Source organism: Rissa tridactyla, chromosome Z, assembly GCF_028500815.1.
Source record: "Rissa tridactyla isolate bRisTri1 chromosome Z, bRisTri1.patW.cur.20221130, whole genome shotgun sequence".
NCBI classification, from domain to species: domain Eukaryota; kingdom Metazoa; phylum Chordata; class Aves; order Charadriiformes; family Laridae; genus Rissa; species Rissa tridactyla.
The window spans coordinates 67,599,739-67,626,701 of NC_071497.1; the positions used below are offsets into that span (position 1 = coordinate 67,599,739).

The 26,963-nt window shown below is 44.0% G+C and overlaps 1 protein-coding gene across 1 annotated transcript in view; it reads right to left on the reverse strand.

The window, feature by feature from the left end:
• The window catches only part of DDX4 (DEAD-box helicase 4), a 46,781-nt gene that overhangs the window by 17,668 nt on the left and 2,150 nt on the right, over positions 1 to 26,963 (reverse strand). The window contains exons 2-10 of the mRNA XM_054186988.1: positions 23,147 to 23,227; positions 19,917 to 19,980; positions 8,392 to 8,460; positions 7,977 to 8,051; positions 6,040 to 6,123; positions 5,619 to 5,702; positions 2,730 to 2,771; positions 1,375 to 1,517; positions 156 to 308 (exon numbers count right to left, since the gene is read on the reverse strand). Coding sequence (XP_054042963.1) covers positions 156 to 308; positions 1,375 to 1,517; positions 2,730 to 2,771; positions 5,619 to 5,702; positions 6,040 to 6,123; positions 7,977 to 8,051; positions 8,392 to 8,460; positions 19,917 to 19,980; positions 23,147 to 23,227 — 795 coding nt within the window. The remainder of the gene's footprint in view (positions 1 to 155; positions 309 to 1,374; positions 1,518 to 2,729; positions 2,772 to 5,618; positions 5,703 to 6,039; positions 6,124 to 7,976; positions 8,052 to 8,391; positions 8,461 to 19,916; positions 19,981 to 23,146; positions 23,228 to 26,963) is intronic.

Sequence of the window (26,963 nt, forward strand, 5' to 3'; positions counted from 1 at the left end):
CATCCATCATTCATATCTGTGCCTAATACTACACCTGCAATTGTGGTGGAAGTCGAATAATTAGAAAATAAGCTGTGAAGCATCTGGCACATGGAAGACTCAAGCATCCATCTAAAAGTTCATGGTCATACACCTCCAGTAGTACGAATGCTTACAGTTTTTCCTGATCCTGTCTGGGCACATGCCATTAAATCCCGTCCTGCCAGTATAACAGGAATGCTGTACTTCTGCACTGGAGTAAGTTTACAGTACCCAGCTTTAGCAATGTTCATGTTTAAAGTCTGACAGAGGTTAGCTTCTTCAAAAGCCTGTAAGAAAAAAACTATTACTAACAGTACATAACCACAGAAGTTGAAGTTTAAGAACTGAGATGCTTACCATATGATACAGACATCCAAACACTAAAAAGTATTAACTTTTGAAGGTGGTCTCACCAGTCATCTAGATTGCCAACGTTCCCACAGGTAAAAGTCCCAAAGGTTTCTTCAACCTGCTCAGGCCATTCAAATAAAGGCAGAGAAGGCCTTCAGCTGGTCTTATTAGCTTTGAGAGAAAACTGCTCAGAAGCCAGACATCTGGATTCAAGCAGGTAAACTCACATCATGGCATGCTATGAAAACAAACTAAAACTCTTCAGTTTAATTTCATATAGGCAATACACACTCAGTCTCTGTGCTAAAACTAAGAAGGGAGCTAAAGCAACGTCCCTATCCAGGACCAAGAAGCATCATACATGGCAAAATCAGTTTAACTTCAGTGAGAAAACCTTTCAGAAGATTGATGGGGGAAAAAAACCAAAAACCTCTGCATTTTCTTTTTCAAGATGCTTGATTTTCACAGGTGCTACTATCCCTTCTGACCTTATTCCTCATTTTCCCTAAAAATAGCTTCTTTAAAAACAAACAAACAACACTAGCCACATGGTATGGAGTAGAAGCGAAGTTATGTATTACTTTTAAACAATAAACAGCAGCTACAGAAAACTTCTAAAACACCTCTCTGTCCAAATGAAAACTATTCTAACAGGTGTTCGTTTACATTGTTAAAGATCCCCCAGTAATAGACCTCAAGAAGATGACTCCACTAGCCTTCCCAGAAACTGCTGCCAAAGACCTCTTTCTTTGTGATTTAAACTGGTATTTTTCTGCAATTTCAGGACTATACTTCCTGTCCATTCAGTATTACTTTCTCTGGGCCATTTCTACACTTTACCAATGTTATTTTGAATTCAAATTTGTATCTTTCAAATGGGCAGCTTCCAACATAGTAGTGTCCACAAGATGCCAAATCTTTATTAATATTTTCATTAGCAGTAAATATTAGCAGTAAATAAACATACATCCCATAAACCCCTAGGTTAATGAGTTCACTAACCAGTAATGGTGCTGGAGGGTTAAGTCCTGACACTTCGACAATGTTTTCATCATACTTGTCAAAATTAATTCCTGTCTGATAACGTGCAAAGATAGCTTGTTCATCATCAGGTGGAGGAGGCGGCACGTAAGTCACCTTTGGACCTTAAGAACACGACCACAACAATACAAAGAAAACTTAAAATACCTTAAGTAGGGAGCTATTGAACTTAAGTTCAGTCGGATGTCATTTAGACTTATCTCCACTTTACAGGAAGGCAAATTTCGTAATGAATTCTATTGCTACTTAGTTTTATATTATTAGACTGAAGACTTACATACAAATAAAGTCATACTTTTGTAATGCATTCTTGTCTCACATTTCCTTAAGGACCATACTTTTAAGAGCTGTACTCTACCACCATGCAAAAACTAATTCTACCACAAAAACTGATTACACTATAAATGATCCTATTCAGTAACAATGCATTTATTAATACACAAGGATAAAATTAATCTGTTCATGGCAGTACATTTACCATGTTGCATTCCTTAAGGAATAAACTCAGAGGTATAAAATAAATTATTTGATTCTCACTAAAAGGTTAGCAGTAGAAGCCATTTCACAGGGACTTCAAATGAGGAACAATCAAGAACCAAAGTTATTCATACAGAAGTAAGGAGTTCACTATTTGTCTTTTTGCACTTCAAGAGCAAGAGAAAGGCAAAATAAGGGTAAAGCCATTTGCAAAAAACACTGCAGGTAAGTAAATGTTCTAATACATTGTCCCAACTGACACTTTCAATACATGTCAGAAGTCATTATTCATCATACATTCCAATCCAATCTCCTGCACATACAAATCATTAAATTCTATTTATTAACTTGCACTTGGTAAAACACATCAACCCTGTTTTCCAGAAATAGCATACCAAATGCTATAGCATCTGAAACTGAGAATTTGCTGGTCCTTCATGGTTTGCTTTAATGACTATCATCACTTAGATGCCTACACTATTGCCAATTAAGTTATCTTAACACTTGTGTCTCAAGCAGATAGCTTTACCATTAGAAAGAATAAATAGCCAGCAACAGAGGAATTCTACAGCACTTAATTCCAAAAATTTGGTCATTCTCACCTAAATAAAGACTACTGTGTTGCCCAGTAATTTACAGATGAATGAAGTTTAAACCTACTGAGTTTAACAGTATTTGCTTGGCAACTCATGTTACATGAATAGTTTTGAAATGGTTATGCATTTACCCACACCATTACCTTCTTTTTTACCCAATTACTTCCAGCTACTTTAAGTAAGAGAATGTTCCTTGAGTTAAAACTGGCATTTTTGCCAGTTACTTGCGAAGAAGCTACTTACCTCTTTCAGATTCTATTTCTTCATTGCATTCTCTGTGAGCTGCTGTTAAAGAAAGCATTGCAGAGTTAATTACTTTTAGGAATAAATAGCTCATTTGAGAGAAAATCTAATAAGAACCTTAATGAAATGAAAAACAGGCACTTAAACTCAGCAGTGGCTCTTCATATGGTTGATAGAATGAGTGGAAATATTTAGGTAAGCAATGAAAGCTTAGTTACAAAAAGCCAGCAGACAAAGGCTCCATATTTATGTTTTAAAGGGCAGAAAGAGAGGATGCCAGAACAGATGGATCTTGCAGTAACATCATCAAGGAATTGAACACAGCAGCTTGCTGAGGACTTCACAAACCAGATCTGCTCCTTACTTGACTCGTATTAGGTCCCTTATCATCAAATCAAGTGCAATCATCCCAGATTATGAGATGGCCACTGCAAGATGTCTAAATAAAGACAAACCAAGAGGAATGATGCCTCCTAAATCCAGAATATGCTTTGCAAGGGCAGATATAGTTGTCTATATTCACTTGAGATGAATCATGAGACAAAAGAAATGTTATCTATAACAAGAAACTGAAGTGCCACAAAAGGTCCATTTTATAACCTTGATTTGTTACCTCTTAAGTGAGGTTTTTCTCTTAAAAAGTATAAACAAAATACTGTAACAAAAAATTCACACACAATTACTCTTACAGTATCTTGGTTTTAAGAATCATGCAACTTTTCCACAAAATCAGCAGATGCTTGCTTTATGCTATATAACTAACTTCTAAATAACTAAAGAGCCATAGTCACAAACCTCAGTGTCATCACAGTAATATCTCAAGAGTTAGGAGAGAATTTAAATCAGAAGAGAAAACCATCCTGTTATTTCAACAGCCACAGGTTTACAACCACTCCATAAAGTCCTGACCTTGACATCCACGTATTGTGTGGGTGCTGCTTTCATTATCACTTGAAAAACAGATACATTTATTCTTAAGAGTGAGAAGTACCACATGTTTTATATACGTAAAAACTGTATTAAGACTGAGGTATTAACAGCAGCATTTCCAGCATCTGTTTTAAGTCCTTATTCTTACTGTACACAAAATAGAAAAAGTCTTTAACCTAACTAGTAGCTTCTAGCTACTCTGTGTAGGAAATTCTCTTGCTGATTTCAAAGAAGAGTAAAAAAAACCCTAAACCTTTAATATAAGGCCCCTCTGGAAAAGAATGGAGACTAGAAACGTAGATAAGGGACAAGACTGAGTGAAGCGGAGAGAGAACACCACAAGGTGTTAGTAGGTTCTCTAGTCAGATGTGCAGCTCAAGCCATTCACGAAAATCATACCATGAAAATGACAATTTTAAGATCAGTACCACAGAAGTACAATCACCCTGCAATGCCTCCTTCACCCTCACTGCAGCAGTGCGAGCACAAAAGAATAACATCAGAGCAGCATATTAATCCAATTGCTCATTCTCAGCAAGACTGAATTATTAACTCAAAACATAAAAACCAGTTCTAAAGAGGCAGCCACTAAAGTGACTTGGATCAGGAATGCTTTGTTCAGCAGCAATGCTCCTAAGCAACTCTGTAAAACCACAGCTTCATCGAGATGGTGACAGAGAATTCAAGCAAAGATGCAACCTACAGTGTGTGTAATCAATTTTATGCAAAAATCATAACCGTTTGAAGAAAAGCTAGCACAGCCCTATCTTCATTAACTCTACAAACTCTGTTAGAGTGATGTAAGTGCTATTCAGACGTGGAGGGAGCGCAACAGCCTAGCAGTGCTTGCTCTGTTCCTTCACTAGATCCAAACACGTTCTCTTACTATAAAAGGGATTATTTACCATGCAACAAACCACTCTTTATGAAGAATTATCTTTTCATGTGAACCTCTATACAGACTGCTGCGCAACAGCGCAACTGTTGCCTACCAATATCCATAAGTCTTTATGTACTAATACTTCATACAATGATCATGAAAATGTAAGGAATGACTATCCTGTGTTAAGGATGCAGTTATGTCCACTATGAGTATTAGCATGTTGCCTCTACAAACACTTAAGCTTCTGAAAAATCATTATTTGAACTAAAATTCTGAAAAACTTGATTTGAACGAAGTCAAATAAATAGAGGCAAATCAATTGTTCTTTGGATATTAAACAGCGCTTCTGAAAACGCATATACGAATCACTATCTTTTCTACAATGAAAAATTCTTTTACCAGTATCACACATAATGTTCTTACATTGAGAATATCAGCCATCCACTACCCACTACACTAGTTTAATGGTATTTTTAATTTGAGTTATGGACTTTTGTGAGTGATAAATTACTATGCTCTAGGCATCACAACACATAGGTTACAAGTTACAGTAGCATCAGTAGCACAAGAAGATAGGACCATGAGGGAAAAATCCTTTGCTGACAGCAAAAAACCCCAACATTAGAATAAAGTCATCAGGAAGACCTGGCCTCTCAGAGCTACCAACCTTACTTGTCAGCCTGGACAAACCTAAAACAATACTTCCTTTTATAACTGGGGTGGAAAAGCCTAGAGTGACTATTTCAAAGCTGAGCAAGTTCTTAAAGGCTTGCTTTGAATTTTGGGGTTAGCACCTCTGCTTCACTGTGCATTAACTGACTCAGGAGCAGCAGGACCAAGAAAAAAATTATGGAAAACAACAGCTTTCAATATCCAATTACTAGAATTTATCCAAGTTACAAACACGTCTTGTGTGCTCATGCGAGCAAGCTATCTAGTATCTACAGTAGGTTCTTATTTCAGACAGGGAGAACAATCATAGTAACAGCATTTAGCAAAGCTAAGAAGGAATTGCATTGCCACAAATCAGCAATGAGGAAAGCTGAAAGGCTCACTACCATACTAAAACATCTCACCTGCATGACCTCCAAATGCTCCTCTTCCTCTAGAGCCAAGAAAAACGCCAGACTGAGGTCTGTCTCTCTGCTCATCTTTAATACCTGGAAGTAATACACAGTGTAGTGGATATAGTGTCTAAAATTAGTATAATGAAATACTATGCTTAAAGCTAATACTATTTACTCCAAAAACTCTACAGTGCAACAGCTCCAACAAATTCTTTATAACTCCAACCTATGCTGTACTATTCCCAGTGATACTATTTTTCGAAGACACTATCCGTGTTCCGTAACATAGCTGAAGAACAGAAGCTATTTCATAGCTTTCACCTTTATAGTTGTAGTTCTCAGGGAGCAACCAAACCCAGAAAGAATAATCAAACGTATGTTGTTACCACACAAACCAGTCAACATAAAGAACGACAACAAAACAACTTACTCTCACTACGTCCAAAGCCACCGGGAAATCCTCTAAAACCTCTTTTTTGTGTACTAGAATCTTCTATGTTCCTTTCTTGAAAACCTGCAGTACAGCATAGCACACAACAACTTAGTTTGACCAATTTTGCATGTGCAGATCAAGTGTCTTATTTGCCAATTATTCTTCACAGTCCTTATTTTATGAATTCAAGTAAGAAGTACAATAAAACCAACTGATTCACCTAAACATACGAAAAAATGAAGAGAAGCATTTTTGCCCAAAGAGAAGCCCAAAAGTATGACAAGAAGAAGAGTCTACTGCTCTCCTGTAGTATTGCTTCCTGCAAGCACTAAGTCTTGAAGTATTTAACTTTACACGCATGTATGCCTTATAAACTACTAACTTTCAACTCTGCAGTTATGACGCAAATCAGTTTAGTCCTCTGGACTAACTAACAGGACAACTAACAGCATTCGTACCTTCACAGTTTTTATAACCAATACTGTAAAGTGAGGTAGTATTGCAGTTGCTGGCTCCTATGGAGCAAGGATTTGAAAATCTTCCTTTGAGATCTATCAATTTCTATTTTTTTTATTACTCAGAATTGCTTATTCAGTTGCTTGGGACAGGCAGTGCCAAGTATTTAGTGTATTTTTATTTCTAACCCCCTCCTGATGGGAAGGGAGAAGAATTAAACAGCCACATGCGTAAACAAAGTTACTTCTCATTTTAGATTGGACAGTTTTAGGTGTTGTCTAACATCCAAGCAGTCGACTTATATCATCATTTCCTCCTTAGTCTTTATTCTTCAACTGAACACCTGTTCTATCATCTTGTAATGGCAAAGAGCATCTTCTGCTAAGTAAAACCAAGAAGTTATCCTACCACAGCATCTGTAGCTCCTTCTCTACCAGTGTTCAGTGCATACCAAGTTATGTGTCATTTGAGCTACTCCAAATTTGAAAAAAAATAAAATCACATCTTAAAAGGCCCACATACAAAACAATCTAAATATTAACATTCATAAATACTACAGACCTTAAATACAGCTTGTGAGTTACTTCACAACTGCTGGAGAGTCTACAGCAGAACAGTTGCTCATCACCATCCCACAGCACTGCCAAAGTGTTGCTGCCTGCTTAGCTGAACAAGTCTAACGCTGCCCTACCCATAAAGGGCATCAATCCAAGAGATACAGAAATGGTGTAGAATTTCTTGAAGGAATTAACCTAATAACTTCATGTGGCTTCCACAGCTGTTCCGCAGGTCAGAAATTTTGCTAGACATGCCCAAACTAGGATTAGAGCTTCCATCTTCCTTGTTTCATAGCCAGTCCCACCTACAGCTATAGAACTATCTAGACAGATGCTACGTTATAGCCACTTCCACTGCCCTATGCACTTCCAACAGTATCTGGCAGAAACATATGCAGCCATACTGTCAAACTGCCAATTACTAACCTCTTCAACATGCATTCCATACAAGTGTGGCACTCACCCTTACAGCAGGAAGAGGACAGAGATTAAATACTGCTTTATGGATAACTGAAGAAAACTTTCAGGTCTTCCACAGAAGAGCACTGGTTTACTCCCTCATATGGTATATATGTGACTACTAATACTGCTTGTATACTGCCTTGTATACTACATTATGACTCAACGAAATTATCAGAAAAATAGCCCTCTCCAGGGAGAATGGAATCAAAGAAAGATGTAAACAAAACATTGATTTTAAATGTAGAGTCCTGCCTTCAGGCAAATACGGTGGAGTTGTGCAGTCAAAAGTGAGGGGTGATACTGAGTGCCTACATTATGCAGAAATAAGGACTGGTATTACCCTCCAAGTCATAAATACTTTTTTGGCTCCAATACAATAGAACTGAGTACCTTAATAGGGAAAATTTAATGTATCAGATATGATTAGCCACTAGAATTACAGACACTCTAGAAAGTTACCTCTGTTTCCAAAATTCCTTCCGCTACCAAATCTACACATCGGTTGACACTCTGTGTTCAGACATTCATCGGTAGCTATAATTAGAAAAAAGAATCAACTTAACATTCAAACTTATCTTTGACTTCGGGGTCTGTAGCCTACCTACCACTCAACAAAAAACCACAACATGACAAAGGGGTCCTTTTGTAAGACAAAGAAAATTAATTAAAATTACAAAGCTTAGGATCGGTGTAACTAATGTTTTCTATAAGGAATTGCACCACTCAGCAACAGTTCTGCTAACAACACAGTAAAATTGGAATTTCCAGAATCTGCTGGGACACCAGTTGCAAGGTCGTCCCCATTCTAAATGTTTTGTCCAAAAGGAAGGCTTAATCACCCCCAAAACTGCAAATTTTAACCATGCAACCCTACCTCTACTCCTAGAATACCCTCCAAAATGATCATGTATATGTTGATTTTTGTTAGGTTTTTCAACAGCACCTGAAAAAGGAAAACTAGAAAGTTAAGTCTTTTCACACCATCTCCTATAACATCCTCATACACAAACCAATGAAATACAGCCTACGTAATTGGATAGTGATGCAGACTGAAAGTAGGCTGAACCACTGGGCTCTAAAGGTTGTGATCAGCAGCACAAACTCCACCTGGAGGCCAGTCACTAGCATAGTACTCCACCAATTGATACCAAGGCCAATGCAGTTTATCATCTTCATTTATGGCCCGGATGATGGGACAGAATGCACTCCCAGCAAGTTTGCAGACATGCAAATCCAGGACATAATACAGGGCTGTTTCATTCAGAGGAAACTCAAAACGTTGCTAGAGACATGGGCAGGCAAGAACCTTGAAGTTCAAAGATAAATGCAAAATCCTGCATCTGGGAAGGAATAACTCCAGGCACTGGTACACACTGCTGCCAACCAGCTAGAAAGCATCTCTGCAGAGAAAAAACGTGACAGCTGTGGTGGATAGCAAATTGAACATAAGCCAGAAATGTGCCCTCGCAGCAAAGACCAACAGCCCTCTGGGCTACATTACGAAGATTGTTGCCAGCAGGTGGGTGCAAGTGGTCCTTCCCCACTGATGATGCCATATCTACAGTGCTTGCATCCAGTTGTAAGCTGCCTAGTACAAAAGAGACACTGACATACTGCAGTGAGTCCAGGGAAGAACTGCAAAGATGACGGAAAGACTGTTGCATCTGTCATACAGAGTTGCTGACAGCTGGAACTGCTGTGCCTGGAGGCAAGAAGGCTCAAAGGATCTTACATCATAAGAGAAGTAGGCAAAGACAACGGAGTCAGATTCTTTTCACTGCTATCCAATGAGAGGACAAGAGGAAACGGGCGCAAATTGAAATACAGGAAAATACATTTTAACATAAGGAAAATCTTTTTTACCCTGAGGGTGGTTAAACACTACACAAATTGCCCCAAAAGCTTGTACACTCTCCATCCCTGAAGAAATTAAAAATTCAGCTGGACAAGGTCCTGAGCAACCTGCTATAGTTGACTTGTCCTGGTTCCGGTGGGGATAGGGTTAACTTTTCCTGGTATTCCATGCCATGTGAGCCACGCCCACCCTGAGCTGCCGGGGGAGGGGGCAGGAAGTTGCTGCTTAAAAGCGGGCTGGGGCGGCCCGGGTCCGGCCGGGGAGCGGCGGGGGGAGCGGCGGTTCCGTAATCGCGTTTGTATATTCCCCTATCCGTGTTGTTGTTGTTGTTGTTGTTGTTGTTTGCCTGTTCCCTTTGCTGTTCTATTAAACTGCCTTTGTCTCAACCCAAGAGTCTTGCCTTTTCTTACGATTCTTCCTGTGTTTGGAAGGCACGAGCGAGCGACACGTGGTTCTTTGTTGCCATCTGAGGCTAAACCACGGCAGTCCTTTTGGCGCCCAACGTGGGGCTCGAAGGGTTGAGATAACGACAGAATCCAACTAGAACGTGGAAAAAACGGTTTTGGTTTTTTTTTGTATGCATTTATTTTATTAGGTAAGTAGTCACTGGTCATCATGTTGCTTGGTTTGTTCTCATGGCTGTGTTACATAAATTCCTATATGGCTTATGTACTCCCTGCGATGCTGTTTACCATGTCTGGAACAGGGATGAGGATTATCATTCTGCTGTCCTGTGCGATATCTGTTTATGATATGATAACATCACTGTTCAGACGGCTATTTTGGGGTGTTTATGCGGTTTTGCTGTCCTGTCCGTACATTGGACACCGTCTCTCAGAATTTGTTAATAATTTCCCCAGCCCTTTTGCCTCCCTTTTCTCCTTCGGGTCAGGTATGACAGCTTTTGAGAATTTTGAATATCCTTGGGATACTCAAACTAGCGTGTTCGTAGTGCTATGTCTCCTGAATACGTTCCAGGTCTTGTTTTGGGTTAAGCGACTATTTAAGACTACCACCCGGAGATCTGCTCCGAGGCTGGATAGTCAGGGGTGGCATGGCATGTGGGAGAGCATGGGCAGGTACCTAGAGAACTACTCACCTCCAATGGTCTGGGACTTCACCCCTGAACAATTACAGGACCCTGATAAAGTGGTAGAATATTTGAAGGGAAAATGCTGTGGCTATTCTAGAGAGGCACAACTCACCGCGCTGTGCTGGGCCCTGGCCAGTATCTACCAGGCACTGCTCAGAATTATGCAGCACCCTCAAGGGGAAGAGATGGAAACCAGACCTGCGGCGGCCCCTGCGGCTGCTGCAGCCCCTGCGGCGGCCCCTGCGGCGGCCCCTGCGGCTGCTGCAGCCCCTGCGGCGGCCCCTGCGGCGGCCCCTGCGGCTGCTGCAGCCCCTGCGGCGGCCCCTGCGGCTACTGCAATCCTTGCGACAGACACTGCGGCTACTGCAACCCCCGTGGTAGCCACTGCCACTGAACCAGGGAACCAACCCATGCCAGTATCAGTTGCCCCCATACAGAAGAAGAAGTACACAAAGAAATCAGTTCGCTTAGTAAGAGATGATGATGAACCAGGGCCATCACGAGAGCAGGAGGAAGAGGCAGAACCAGAGATAATTACTCGATCCCTATCCTTGAGTGAGCTGCGGGATATGCGAAAAGATTTTAGCCGACTTTCAGGCGAGCACATTGTCACCTGGCTGCTCCGGTGCTGGGATAATGGGGCCAGTAGCCTGGAATTAGAGGGTAGGGAGGCCAGGCAGCTGGGATCCCTGTCTAGGGAAGGCGGCATTGACAAGGCGATCGGGAAAAAGACCCAAGCCCTCAGCCTCTGGAAACGACTCCTGTTAGGCGTGAGGGAGAGGTACCCCTTCAGCGAGGATGTTGTATGTCAGCCAAGCAAGTGGACTACCATGGAAAGAGGTATCCAGTACCTGAGAGAATGAGCCGTGCGGGAGATGATTTATTATGACTTGGACAATGCAGACTTACCCACAGACCCTGATGAGGTGCGATGCACAAGGCCCATGTGGCGGAAGTTTGTACGGAGCGCACCATCGTCATATGCCAACTCCCTGGCAGTAATGGAATGGAAAGGTGAAGAGGGACCAACGGTGGATGAGGTAGCTGGCCGGCTCCGGCGATATGAAGAAAGTCTCTCTTCCCCCCTTGTCTCAGCTGTGGAGAAACTGTCGCGGAAGGTCCAGCAACTTGAAGAGAATATGTCCTACTCCCCACCTGCACGGGCCAGCATCTCAGCTATTAGAAGCAGGCATTTCCCCACTCAAGAGAGAGAGTACAGAGGGTACACACCACGAGGCACCCTGTGGTTCTACCTGCGGGACCACGGAGAGGACATGAGGAAGTGGGACGGACAACCTACTTCGATCCTGCGGACACGGGTACAGGAGTTGCAAGGAAGGACAACCACAAAAGGGGATCCCTCCAGGAAAAGTGCCGCCCCAGTTTCCAGTGGGCCGTTCCCCAGACAAAGCAGAAGGCCTGATCTTGCTTCTGATCCTCTTGAAGGAACTTCCAAGTCGTTTATGCAAGAAGTGAGTAATGGATACTATGACCAGTATTAGGGGGGCCCTGCCTCCGGCCAGGTGGAGGAAAGGGATAACCGGGTTTATTGGACGGTGTGGATTCGATGGCCTGGCACATCAGACCCACAGGAGTATAAGGCTCTAGTGGACACGGGTGCGCAGTGTACTTTAATACCATCAAGCTATAGAGGGGCAGAACCCATTTGTATTTCTGGGGTGACAGGGGGATCCCAAGAGTTGACTGTACTGGAGGCAGAAGTGAGCCTAACTGGGAATGAGTGGCAAAAGCATCCCATTGTGACTGGCCCAGAGGCTCCATGCATCCTTGGTATAGATTACCTCAGGAGAGGGTATTTTAAGGACCCAAAAGGGTACCGCTGGGCCTTTGGCATAGCTGCTTTGGAGACAGAGGAAGTTAAACAGTTGTCTGCCTTGCCTGGTCTCTCAGAGGATTCTTCTGTTGTGGGGTTGTTGAGGGTCAAAGAACAACAGGTGCCGATTGCTACCACAACGGTGCATCGGCGGCAGTATCGCACTAACCAAGACTCTCTGATTCCCATCCATGAGCTGATTCGTCAACTAGAGGTTCAAGGAGTGATCAGCAAGACTCGCTCCCCCTTTAACAGTCCCATATGGCCGGTGCGAAAATCTAATGGAGAGTGGAGGCTAACTGTAGACTATCGTGGTCTGAATGAAGTCACGCCACCGCTGAGTGCTGCTGTGCCGGACATGCTAGAACTCCAGTACGAACTGGAGTCCAAGGCAGCCAAGTGGTATGCCACGATTGATATAGCGAATGCATTCTTCTCAATCCCTTTGGCAGCAGAGTGCAGGCCACAGTTTGCTTTCACTTGGAGGGGCATCCAATACACCTGGAATCGACTGCCCCAGGGGTGGAAACACAGCCCCACCATTTGCCATGGACTGATCCAGACTGCACTGGAACAGGGTGAAGCTCCAGAACATCTGCAGTACATTGATGACATCATTGTATGGGGAAACACAGCAGAAGAAGTTTTTGAGAAAGGGAGTAAAATAGTCCAAATCCTTCTGAACGCTGGTTTTGCTATAAAGCGAAGTAAGGTCAAGGGACCTGCGCAGGAGATCCAGTTTTTAGGAATAAAATGGCAAGATGGACGCCGTCAGATTCCAATGGATGTGATCAACAAAATAGCAGCTATGTCTCCACCAACTAGTAAAAAGGAAACACAGGCTTTCTTAGGTATTGTGGGTTTTTGGAGAATGCATATCCCAGATTACAGTCAAATTGTAAGCCCTCTGTATCAAGTAACCCGGAAGAAGAATGATTTTAAATGGGGTCCTGAGCAACGACAAGCTTTTGAACAAATCAAACAGGAAATAGTCCATGCAGTGGCCCTGGGGCCAGTCCGGGCAGGACAAGATGTTAAAAATGTGCTCTACACCGCAGCCGGGGAGAACGGCCCTACCTGGAGCCTCTGGCAGAAAGCACCAGGGGAGACTCGAGGTCGACCCCTAGGGTTTTGGAGTCGTGGATACAGAGGATCCGAAGCCCGCTACACTCCAACAGAAAAAGAGATATTGGCAGCATATGAAGGGGTTCGAGCTGCTTCGAAAGTGGTGGCAATTCATTGGAACCTGCTGGGCATGGCATAGATGGTATGGAATAAGGGGTGGATAATGTCCTGGTTCCGGTGGGGATAGGGTTAACTTTTCCTGGTATTCCATGCCATGTGAGCCACGCCCACCCTGAGCTGCCGGGGGAGGGGGCAGGAAGTTGCTGCTTAAAAGCGGGCTGGGGCGGCCCGGGCCTGGCCGGCGAGCGGCGGGGGAGCGGCAGTTCCGTAATCGCGTTTGTATATTCCCCTATCCGTGTTGCTGTTGCTGCTGCTGTTGCTGCTGCTGTTGCTGCTGCTGTTGCTGCTGCTGTTGCTGCTGCTGTTGTTGCTGCTGCTGTTGTTGCTGCTGCTGTTGTTGCTGCTGCTGTTGTTGCTGCTGCTGTTGTTGCTGCTGCTGTTGTTGCTGCTGCTGTTGTTGTTGCTGCTGCTGTTGTTGCTGCTGCTGTTGTTGCTGCTGCTGTTGTTGCTGCTGCTGTTGTTGCTGCTGCTGTTGTTGCTGCTGCTGTTGTTGCTGCTGCTGTTGTTGCTGCTGCTGTTGTTGCTGCTGCTGTTGTTGCTGCTGCTGTTGTTGCTGCTGCTGCTGTTGCTGCTGCTGCTGTTGTTGCTGCTGCTGTTGTTGCTGCTGCTGTTGTTGCTGCTGCTGTTGTTGCTGCTGCTGTTGTTGCTGCTGCTGTTAAACTGCCTTTGTCTCAACCCAAGAGTCTTGCCTTTTCTTACGATTCTTCCTGTATTTGGAAGGCATGAGCGAGCGGCACGTGGTTCTTTCTTGCCATCTGAGGCTAAACCACGACAGTCCTTTTTGGCGCCCAACGTGGGGCTCGAAGGGTTGAGATAACGACAGAATCCAACTAGAACGTGGAAAAAACGGTTTTGGTTTTTTTTTTTGTATGCATTTATTTTATTAGGTAAGTAGTCACTGGTCATCATGTTGCTTGGTTTGTTCTCATGGCTGTGTTACATAAATTCCTATATGGCTTATGTACTCCCTGCGATGCTGTTTACCATGTCTGGAACAGGGATGAGGATTATCATTCTGCTGTCCTGTGCGATATCTGTTTATGATATGATAACATCACTGTTCAGACGGCTATTTTGGGGTGTTTATGTGGTTTTGCTGTCCTGTCCGTACATTGGACACCATCTCTCAGAATTTGTTAATAATTTCCCCAGCCCTTTTGCCTCCCTTTTCTCCTTCGGGTCAGGTATGACAGCTTTTGAGAATTTTGAATATCCTTGGGATACTCAAACTAGCGTGTTCCTAGTGCTGTGTCTCCTGAATATGTTCCAGGTCTTGTTTAGGGTTAAGCAACTATTTAAGACTACCACCCGGAGATCTGCTCCGAGGCTGGATAGTCAGGGGTGGCATGGCATGTGGGAGAGCATGGGCAGGTACCTAGAGAACTACTCACCTCCAATGGTCTGGGACTTCACCCCTGAACAATTACAGGACCCTGATAAAGTGGTAGAATATTTGAAGGGAAAATGCTGTGGCTATTCTAGAGAGGCACAACTCACCGCGCTGTGCTGGGCCCTGGCCAGTATCTACCAGGCACTGCTCAGAATTATGCAGCACCCTCAAGGGGAAGAGATGGAAACCAGACCTGCGGCGGCCCCTGCGGCTGCTGCAGCCCCTGCGGCGGCCCCTGCGGCTGCTGCAGCCCCTGCGGCTGCTGCAGCCCCTGCGGCGGCCCCTGCGGCGGCCCCTGCGGCGGCCCCTGCGGCGGCCCCTGCGGCTGCTGCAGCCCCTGCGGCGGCCCCTGCGGCTACTGCAATCCTTGCGACAGACACTGCGGCTACTGCAATCCTTGCGACAGACACTGCGGCTACTGCAACCCCCGTGGTAGCCACTGCCACTGAACCAGGGAACCAACCCATGCCAGTATCAGTTGCCCCCATACAGAAGAAGAAGTACACAAAGAAATCAGTTCGCTTAGTAAGAGATGATGATGAACCAGGGCCATCACGAGAGCAGGAGGAAGAGGCAGAACCAGAGATAATTACTCGATCCCTATCCTTGAGTGAGCTGCGGGATATGCGAAAAGATTTTAGCCGACTTTCAGGCGAGCACATTGTCACCTGGCTGCTCCGGTGCTGGGATAATGGGGCCAGTAGCCTGGAATTAGAGGGTAGGGAGGCCAGGCAGCTGGGATCCCTGTCTAGGGAAGGCGGCATTGACAAGGCGATCGGGAAAAAGACCCAAGCCCTCAGCCTCTGGAAACGACTCCTGTTAGGCGTGAGGGAGAGGTACCCCTTCAGCGAGGATGTTGTATGTCAGCCAAGCAAGTGGACTACCATGGAAAGAGGTATCCAGTACCTGAGAGAATGAGCCGTGCGGGAGATGATTTATTATGACTTGGACAATGCAGACTTACCCACAGACCCTGATGAGGTGCGATGCACAAGGCCCATGTGGCGGAAGTTTGTACGGAGCGCACCATCGTCATATGCCAACTCCCTGGCAGTAATGGAATGGAAAGGTGAAGAGGGACCAACGGTGGATGAGGTAGCTGGCCGGCTCCGGCGATATGAAGAAAGTCTCTCTTCCCCCCTTGTCTCAGCTGTGGAGAAACTGTCGCGGAAGGTCCAGCAACTTGAAGAGAATATGTCCTACTCCCCACCTGCACGGGCCAGCATCTCAGCTATTAGAAGCAGGCATTTCCCCACTCAAGAGAGAGAGTACAGAGGGTACACACCACGAGGCACCCTGTGGTTCTACCTGCGGGACCACGGAGAGGACATGAGGAAGTGGGACGGACAACCTACTTCGATCCTGCGGACACGGGTACAGGAGTTGCAAGGAAGGACAACCACAAAAGGGGATCCCTCCAGGAAAAGTGCCGCCCCAGTTTCCAGTGGGCCGTTCCCCAGACAAAGCAGAAGGCCTGATCTTGCTTCTGATCCTCTTGAAGGAACTTCCAAGTCGTTTATGCAAGAAGTGAGTAATGGATACTATGACCAGTATTAGGGGGGCCCTGCCTCCGGCCAGGTGGAGGAAAGGGATAACCGGGTTTATTGGACGGTGTGGATTCGATGGCCTGGCACATCAGACCCACAGGAGTATAAGGCTCTAGTGGACACGGGTGCGCAGTGTACTTTAATACCATCAAGCTATAGAGGGGCAGAACCCATTTGTATTTCTGGGGTGACAGGGGGATCCCAAGAGTTGACTGTACTGGAGGCAGAAGTGAGCCTAACTGGGAATGAGTGGCAAAAGCATCCCATTGTGACTGGCCCAGAGGCTCCATGCATCCTTGGTATAGATTACCTCAGGAGAGGGTATTTTAAGGACCCAAAAGGGTACCGCTGGGCCTTTGGCATAGCTGCTTTGGAGACAGAGGAAGTTAAACAGTTGTCTGCCTTGCCTGGTCTCTCAGAGGATTCTTCTGTTGTGGGGTTGTTGAGGGTCAAAGAACAACAGGTGCCGATTGCTACCACAACGGTGCATCGGCGGCAGTATCGCACTAACCGAGACTCTCTGATTCCCATCCATGAGCTGATTCGTCAACTAGAGGTTCAAGGAGTGATCAGCAAGACTCGCTCCCCCTTTAACAGTCCCATATGGCCGGTGCGAAAATCTAATGGAGAGTGGAGGCTAACTGTAGACTATCGTGGTCTGAATGAAGTCACGCCACCGCTGAGTGCTGCTGTGCCGGACATGCTAGAACTCCAGTACGAACTGGAGTCCAAGGCAGCCAAGTGGTATGCCACGATTAATATAGCGAATGCATTCTTCTCAATCCCTTTGGCAGCAGAGTGCAGGCCACAGTTTGCTTTCACTTGGAGGGGCATCCAATACACCTGGAATCGACTGCCCCAGGGGTGGAAACACAGCCCCACCATTTGCCATGGACTGATCCAGACTGCACTGGAACAGGGTGAAGCTCCAGAACATCTGCAGTACATTGATGACATCATTGTATGGGGAAACACAGCAGAAGAAGTTTTTGAGAAAGGGAGTAAAATAGTCCAAATCCTTCTGAACGCTGGTTTTGCTATAAAGCGAAGTAAGGTCAAGGGACCTGCGCAGGAGATCCAGTTTTTAGGAATAAAATGGCAAGATGGACGCCGTCAGATTCCAATGGATGTGATCAACAAAATAGCAGCTATGTCTCCACCAACTAGTAAAAAGGAAACACAGGCTTTCTTAGGTATTGTGGGTTTTTGGAGAATGCATATCCCAGATTACAGTCAAATTGTAAGCCCTCTGTATCAAGTAACCCGGAAGAAGAATGATTTTAAATGGGGTCCTGAGCAACGACAAGCTTTTGAACAAATCAAACAGGAAATAGTCCATGCAGTGGCCCTGGGGCCAGTCCGGGCAGGACAAGATGTTAAAAATGTGCTCTACACCGCAGCCGGGGAGAACGGCCCTACCTGGAGCCTCTGGCAGAAAGCACCAGGGGAGACTCGAGGTCGACCCCTAGGGTTTTGGAGTCGTGGATACAGAGGATCCGAAGCCCGCTACACTCCAACAGAAAAAGAGATATTGGCAGCATATGAAGGGGTTCGAGCTGCTTCGAAAGTGGTGGCAATTCATTGGAACCTGCTGGGCATGGCATAGATGGTATGGAATAAGGGGTGGATAATGTCCTGGTTCCGGTGGGGATAGGGTTAACTTTTCCTGGTATTCCATGCCATGTGAGCCACGCCCACCCTGAGCTGCCGGGGGAGGGGGCAGGAAGTTGCTGCTTAAAAGCGGGCTGGGGCGGCCCGGGTCCGGCCGGGGAGCGGCGGGGGGAGCGGCGGTTCCGTAATCGCGTTTGTATATTCCCCTATCCGTGTTGTTGTTGTTGTTGTTGTTTGCCTGTTCCCTTTGCTGTTCTATTAAACTGCCTTTGTCTCAACCCAAGAGTCTTGCCTTTTCTTACGATTCTTCCTGTGTTTGGAAGGCACGAGCGAGCGACACGTGGTTCTTTGTTGCCATCTGAGGCTAAACCACGGCATGACTCTACACAAGGATTTGGACAAGCCAATCTTCAGAATTGGTTTCCAGCCTAAGTGATTCTATCAAAATAAAATGCCCTATTCTGCAGTATCAAAGTCAAGAACAGGGTACATCAGCAACCACCATAAAGATATGAATTCTGAAATCAAGACATGAAGTCTACAAAATTCCATGATGTGCAAGTATATGGCACATCACAGAAACTGATTGTTACTATCTTCCTTCCAAGTTAAAACTCCTTAAAATAACAATATGGCTACCTCTGAAAAAAACTAGGCACTAGCACACTCCACAAGAAGACAAACACATTAATTAAAGAAGCTATCACCTATATACAGGAGCTTGTCATAAAGGAAAAAAAGAAGACAGATGATGTTTTGTACATATACCAAGTCACTCAAGTACAAAACTTTGCTCATACAACACTAGACAGTGTTAAACAACTGCTTTCATAGTCTGAACAGCGTTCCTGCTCACTTGGAAGTTTTAAGTGAGTAGTTTGTGACAAAGATGCAACAAAAGATTCTGATATTCCTGTTTATACAGAACGTGTAACAAGAAGCAAACACACCTTACCAATTACTTAAATTGATATTACTGGTTTACCCCAACAGATTGGGCTCCACTGACCAAGTCTATTTGCCTCTAAAGGGGTGAGGACTCTCTTTCCTTTACTTGTCATTTAATCCATTCTTACTCCATCACTCATAAATCTCAAGGTCCATATAGAAACATTTATTAGCTTCCCAAAATGGTTAGTATAGGTCTTAACAAGTCCCCTCGTCAGGGAATTTACAGTCCGTCCCTTACAACGCTAACAAAATATTTCATAAGGAAAGCATCTGCTTTAATAAGTTCTTTCACCATGCTGCCCCTCTGTGTCTACTGCCTCTACTAATGAAAGATGCTGAACTTATAGACAGCAAACAGGACAGAACCAATAATCATTCTTTAGTCAAGTCTGCTATGCTTACCCCTTTCACCAAATGAACTGTAGAATACACTGCTGCTGTTTGGTTTTGCTTTTTTTTAAATGGATTTAAGTTTCTGTTCAACAACTTCATCTGACCTTTTGTTTTCAACACAACCGTTAGACAGGACCTCACCAGAACTGCTCAACATTGCATATAAACCTATTTATTTTCAATACCACTCATGGTTAGCACAGCTTGTTTTGGAAGTGCTTGTGAGGTAACACCTATCGACTCTCATTAGAGGTTACATGCTGTATTCAGCACGTAGTTTGCAATAAATAAAGAAGGCCTGATGGTCAAAAGAGAAGTCTACTCATTATAATGTTACCCATATAATCTGATTTTGTTTACTACATGGGGGACACATGAAAATATCACAATGATAATACTGTGGTTTTCTTTAATCTCCTGAACTGTTCAAGGCATCAACTCCCCCAGATGACAGTAAAATCAAAAGTGCCTTTCACATACCGAATGAGCCCACACTTGGCCTGAAGTCAGACGAGGAGCCATTTGGTCTTCCAGAGAAGCTAGCCTACAAAAACAAGAAAGGCACAACATCATGTTAACCCCAGGCCAAGCAGAATACATAAATTCAAATGCAGCTGATAAATCTCGCACTTGAAAGAAGTTGCCTTCTGCACCTTCTGAAATGCAATCTCTCAGATTCTTCTGTTAACTTTAGTTTATTACATTTCAGTATACTAAAGGACATACTGTTTCCATCTGAATGTCACCAAAATGACACTATACACAACTGACACGTGGAGTTAAGTTGCCTTCTGTCTTGCTTTCTGTCACTGATTATGGAGCAAACATGTCACCTTGCCAACAAACATCTTAAACCTTGAATATAAGAAACATTCATTTTTCAAAACAATCTTTTAAGATTTTCTTTTCCAATTTTTTCAGCCTGTATTGTGAATAAAAACCTGCTTTCAGCAGTTTCATAATTGCATTTCTAGGGTTTTACTAGTGGATATTACAGATTATCTTAAAAAGAAATACCTGAAACATGCAGTCCCTGTTCATTTATTCAAAGATTCAGATACTCCATTTGAAACAATTCAGAACAGCACCTAATTTTCACATTTTACTCTTACAGTCAGTATTATTTCCAAAGGCCATGTTTAACTTTCTCCTGTTTAATGCACGCCAGACATGTACTAATAAGCCAAAATACCAGCTGACTGAGGAATGTCACATAACTACCTTTTTTATATACCTTTTTTTATACCTTTTACTTCAAGACTCTGCCTTTTTAGCTATTACTAGAGCTTTCACACTTCCCAGTGTGGCTAGCAACCACTACAGGAAATTAAACCCAAACTGGTAAAATTACTATTCTGGAAGTGTATGCTGTAATTTCTGCTTTTGGCAACCTTACTTCTCGCCTTACACATCCATCTTGGTAAGCCCCTTGCCTCTCCTCTTCCTCAAGGCTGAATTTAAACACCCATTAAGACCAGCGCCAGCAATCAAAGCTTCATCACAGATTCTCCTCAAGTTTTCTGTGGTTTCTTCTGATACCTATATTCACTCAACAACACCAGAAGCAGTGAAACAGTGTTACTTAACTCTCTCTTATTACGCTCCTGTATCTTATCCTCCATTTCAGACCAAAGCATTTTGCTGCTATGTAAAAAATGGCAAAATTGAATAGGAACAATTTCTACACAAGATTTAGCGAAGAACTAAGCCTGACAGTAGGTACCTGACATCACCCTAGTTCTGCTATGAACTCCAGAATTGCATTTTAAAAATTATTCTCATCTGCTGCGAAACTCTTGAGACCATTCAGCTGCATACAGTTTTAACAATTTAAAGGTACTACATATCGGCCTGATTGTAGCTTTTTTCCGGCCAAGAATGTAACTCAAGAATAACTTCTATAAGCACCCTTTTCCAGTTTCAGTTTAAGTGAACCGGGCTTGCAAACACTGCAGCAGCACAGCTCACTTGGGGGCGTGGAGTGGGGGGGAAACAGAGCAGAGGCAACTTAACAGAAGCAACTTAAACAGAAAATCTCAGAGGAAGCAACAGCTCCACCTGTTTCTGGATATATGACAGCTTCCCGAGAACTTGGGAAGTAAGACTGGGAACTATCCAGATCTGGAAATACAGCTGCTACATAATCCCAGTCAGGATCCATAAGTCTCTTTGCTTTTCTTGCTAAAAAGGTGTGTATTAAAAACAAAATGGCCAGCAAAAAGATTGAATCCCTTTACAGAATGCAGCGACCATGTCAACTTATTTTAGAAGACAACCATCAAGATGAGACCCACTTACACATACAGAGCTACAAATGCACTGAAGTTTACTTAGTTTCTACACACATTTAAGCCTTCTTGAAAGGTCATATTGCCATTTTCTAAAACTGCAGTTTTCCAAGCAAATGAGTCCGCATAGCAACTCAATGCTATAAGAAAAGATGAGGTTCCATTTATTTTCTAACAGCTTTGGTGGTCAAAGCCATCTAAGCCATTTCTCCAGAGTAGTCTTCAGGTTAGCAAATTAAAAGAGCTCACAAAAGTATACAGCAAGCGCTGGTACCTGCACAAAATAGCAGGAAGCAAACTGCTGGTGGGGAGGAAACCTCCTCTCTTCACTAACATTGAGCTCCTATAGCAGCCTACCATATTTGCAAAAACACACTGTAAGTGATATTGAAAATCCTATCTACAATCCTCAAACAGGTGCACTCTTCACCCTTCCTATGGTATCTATGCATTTAAGACCATACAGTTTGGAAACAATATGAAATGCAATATTAACTGAACAATAGAGATCATCTGAGAGAGTCACCCATGTTCTATCTGCTGCTGTGGTAAAAAGAAATAGCAATTCAGTGACTGCCAGCAGAAAGAGACAGCAAACAGAATAGCTAAAAGGAGAGCAATAGCGCACAGAGAAGTTACAGTTCACATCCAACCCACAGCCAGGAACTTCCACCAAAAGACACGGTTCCGGCTATTCCCTAATAATGCAGTTCCACCACTGCCCTTTCACTGTACAATACAGTAAAAAGGGACATCAAACCAATCTGACTTGCACAAGAAATTGCAGCGTAGTAAAACCCCAAAACAAGTGATCTCAGTTTATCTTACAACTTCAGAAACACTAGATCTAACATACATAAGAGAACAGGAATGCATTATAAGGTAAAAAGGGCAGGCAACAAGAACCACCCCTTTCACTAGTCACAAAACTTTATTTAAATACCCCTTACCACCACTGATCTGCAATTATGAGATTCTACCCTGCCTAAGTTTTTGCTACTTCCCTTTCAGCTTCTACTGGTTCACCAGCCTATCCGCACAGGCACTCAATTCCTAGCCCAGCTATCATGATCAATGAGTCACTAGTATGGGCCACTTTTATGCCACATACTTTTCCAAGAAGCACACATCCTCTCACAACCCAACAGAAGGTAGTAGCATTAAGCAATTAGGAGAGTAATACTAATTAGCTACACAGACCATCGCACAGGAGCCTCCACAGAGGCAAGGCACCTCAGCATTTTGAGGGACTAGAATTGCTACTACTTATTAAGAATACACTGTGTTTTCAACACACAGGTTAAGGGCAAATTCCTCCAGGCACTTCTGGAATCACAGGAACAGCCCACCAGCCACCCAGGCCACAGGGTGGGAGAAAAAAAGAGAACTGACATGCTACAGCCCAAAGCTGCCACCCCATACCTGCTGAAGTGGTGGAGGAATTCCTGATGGCTCATCCCCCAGCTCCACATTCCAGTCCTCTTGGTTCATGCTGTGCCAGATCTGGTTACAGGAGATGAAACATATTAGCAGTGATCCCTGCCTGCTTCCCACGGGTCCCACAGCACCTGAGCAGGGGACACTATTGAGCCTGCCCATCCCAGCATACTAACTGTCCTCATTTGCAACCTCTGCTCCCTCAGAAGGAGGGCAGGGGGTAGTCCTCTACGGGGAAGAGCCCCCCGCTCCCCTGACACAGGCGCCCAACCCCACCCCTACCTCCCGTACGGTGCTCCACTGTGAAACAAAATGGTGCCCCTCACCGAGGCCCTAATAAGGCCGCTGCCACGTGCAGTTGCTGGCCTGTCACGTGCCTCGCCCGCCTGCCAATAGGAGCACGGCACGTGAGGGCTTGGTGGAGGGTGGGTGTAGCACAGCGCACGCCTCAGGCGTTGGGCCGTTAGAGTTGGGGGAGGGCGCTGCAGGAGCACCCTGCAGGAGCACCGTTGGCGCCTGAGGTGGCGCGTGTGGGGCGGCGGCTGCCGCGGCCTTTGTGTGGCTGTGGGGGTTTGCTCCCTGGGCGCGAAAGGGCGGGGAGTGGTGTGGGGTATAGTTCCTCATGGCGCGTAGCGCTGCCCGCAGCAGTGGGAGTCTCGGCGTCGTCAGGGTGCGTGTGGGGGAAAAGGGAGCTCAGGAAAGTGCGGGTTCACGATATCTGGGCGTTTCTGTGCTTTGGTGGTGATCCTGCTCAGCTCTCTGAGCATTTGGGTAGTCCTTAGTTTCTTCGTGTGTGACTGTTAAAAGTGTGGTTTATTTTACAAATACCTACTAATAAAAGTGGTGTCTTAGTTGCAGAACTGCAACTAAGATATTAAATCATGTTACTGCAAACAAAATTTTCAAGCATTAGCGTAACAGCTAGCAGGACATACCCCTTTGCCAGAATTAAAAAATAAAATTGTTTAATTATGCTATTTAAAAAAAATTTAAAAAACCCCACCAAACTTAGGACAACATCCTCTTCCCACAGTATTTTGTTATACCAGATGTGGTAGAGAAAAGGAAGAGGGCTAAATTCCTGGGTCAAGAGTTTTATTTATGTTGAAGTGCAGAAGAACATAAATAGGCCTTGTATCAGTTTGATGCGTCTATTAAAAATTGCCGCAAGTACTCTGCAACTTGTGTTTCTGAGGTCCTGGTGCAGCATGTCTTCTCTATACTGCTTTTTATGCTGTGAAATAATACAGCAGTGCTTATTCTGAAAAACATAAAGGAAGTACATATTGTTCCATGTGATAAATACTCATTAACCTGCTCTGTCAGGTTCAACATTTTCCTCGTCAGAAAAGCTATTTGAAAAACTGTGTGCTTGTTTGAAAACTTTAATGCCTTCTGTTGCAGAGAAGTGACCCCAGATCTGTAATTTTGTGATGAAAGACTAGTAGGGGCTTTGGGCAACAATAAGGCAAATTCCTGCAGCTGATGGGAGTTATTGGAGAGTGGTCTCTGAAGTAATGCTCCAGTTATTTTCACCTTAATCGTTGTCAGTTAAGCCCTTTATAGCTGTTCGTTGTTCAGGAACATCAGGACAGGACACCGGTTGTGCTCAACTTAGAATGCGAGGCACCTAAGAAGTGTAAGAACCAGCTTCTGTGTCTCACTGAGAGCTTAAAACCATGCCAATAGATTATATGTATAAATGAGACTGTGCTTAACACAGGTAGCAAAGATAACTGCTTGGAGTCATTAGCTTTCAATAAGCGATCAGTAAGATACACAATGTTCAAGGATGAAGAACTCGCAGCAGGAGCACCTCTGTGCGAAGTGTATAAAGCTATTCACAAATTCCCGAAACAGCATCTGGAACTAGCAGGGAGACTCACAAGCTAATTTCACCCACTGCGCCAGCTCCGTAACACACTATTTTACTTTTCACCTAAACAAGGAAACAGTAGGCTGTTTCATCAGCCAAAACAGCTTCTGTTTTCATTGCACTGAACTCTAATTTTGAATATCCCTAAAGAAAAAGAGCAGCATGTCTGTTCTCCTAGGAAATTTATAGTTAATGGCCAATGTGCTGCTCTGGTACATCAAAGCCAAAATGAGAGCTTTCAGATTGTTCATCCTCCTTTCCATCAACAGGTTACCGTTCGTCAGCTTTGCCCGCACAGCTTCACGTCCAGCGCTCACTCACTCACTCAAGGAGATACAGTTTAGGTTAACGCTTTTAATGGTAGACACAGGAAGCAACTATGAATGCAGTCATGGTGGCAGATCTGTAATCGCTGGTAGGTGATGTCTTAGTTTATTTTACATACAATCAGACGTCACAGCCTCTAACTAGTAGATGGACTTGCAGATTTTGTATTTTCTTCCTTTGTTCCTTTGATTCTGCTCATTGTAGGACATTATCTGCTGCCTCCAAATTACTTCCCACTACCTTAGAAGCCAAATGATGAAATTTTGCAAATGTCAAGAAATTACATAGCAAATGTAACTAATTTGTTCAACTCAGAAAATTCTTCAGGGAACTACAACTTTTTTTTTTTTTTTCTTTTTCCTTTTCCTAAGGCTGCTAACAATTCGATGTAAACCATGGTGGCAGGACATAAGTTGCACAAGACATTTGCTGACTGCCCTGGAGGTCATTTTGTCCAACAAGCCCCACTCAAGCAGAGTCACCTAGAGCCAAAAGAGAACAATGCGATATCCAACATACATAAATGGTACCTTACGTAGTACATTCAACTGTAACACGGAGCTGCAGATCACCAGAGAAACATGTAAAAGTATACTAAAAAAACTTCTAAAAATAACGCTGAGTGTGAGTGTACCCCCCTAGAGTGAGGAAGGAGAAACCAGCAGCATAAACATCATACTTCTCTCAGAGAAGAGCTCCACATGCTGACAACTTGCCGTGTGGTCCTCTCTTCTCACCACCACCCAAGAATGAAACCACCAACCTGAGGACCCAGAGCAGCCACAGAAGGGTGAGCCTTCCACCAGGAAAAGGGGCAGAAAGTAAACACGTGCATAGAATTTTCATCTTTCTTTTTGTGTAACATTTGGAGCTAGACTAATAATGATTAGAGTCTTAGGATTTCAGTTACACCAATGTCACGTCCCACTCCCAGGAAAGAGGAGGGGTAAGTGACTTCAGATTTGTAAATTCCCAATGGTGCAGACTAAGGTGAGATAAATCTCAAGGTCCATATAGAAACATTTATTAGCTTCCCAAAACGGTTAGTATAGGTCTTAACAAGTCCACGATAATTGGTTAGGTATACAACAAATTATGGCAACTGGTGAGGTATGCATTGTGTCACTTAACAACAGGTATAGGACAACTTATGGCAAGCGGTACTTAAGGTTGTTACTTAACAACTCTAACCATTACTTAACAATTCTACGAGAAAAGAGAAACTGAGGGATAGAGAAAGGAAAAGACAGAGAAAAAGACAAAGATAAAGAGATCACTGGTCCTGGTTCCAGCATCTTTTTCAGGGAATCTTCCCAGGCTTAATCTTCTTCTTTCTTGGAAAAATCTTCCCAGGCACGGTCTTCTTTCTTGGGAAGAATCTTCCCAGGCACTACCTTCTTCTTTTGTTTCTTCTTTGTTCCCCCTCCAGGGGCACTTATTTTCCCCTTTTATGGTTGCTGAATTACCGTGGTCCACGCCCCTTGCTGAGGACAGCTTCGTCTCAGGTTTCTCCCTTCTCCCAGGTGACGCATAGCATGATTTGGGTGGAGAGACGAGTGCCATAGTCATACACGTTTAGCATGATCTCTATAATCTTCA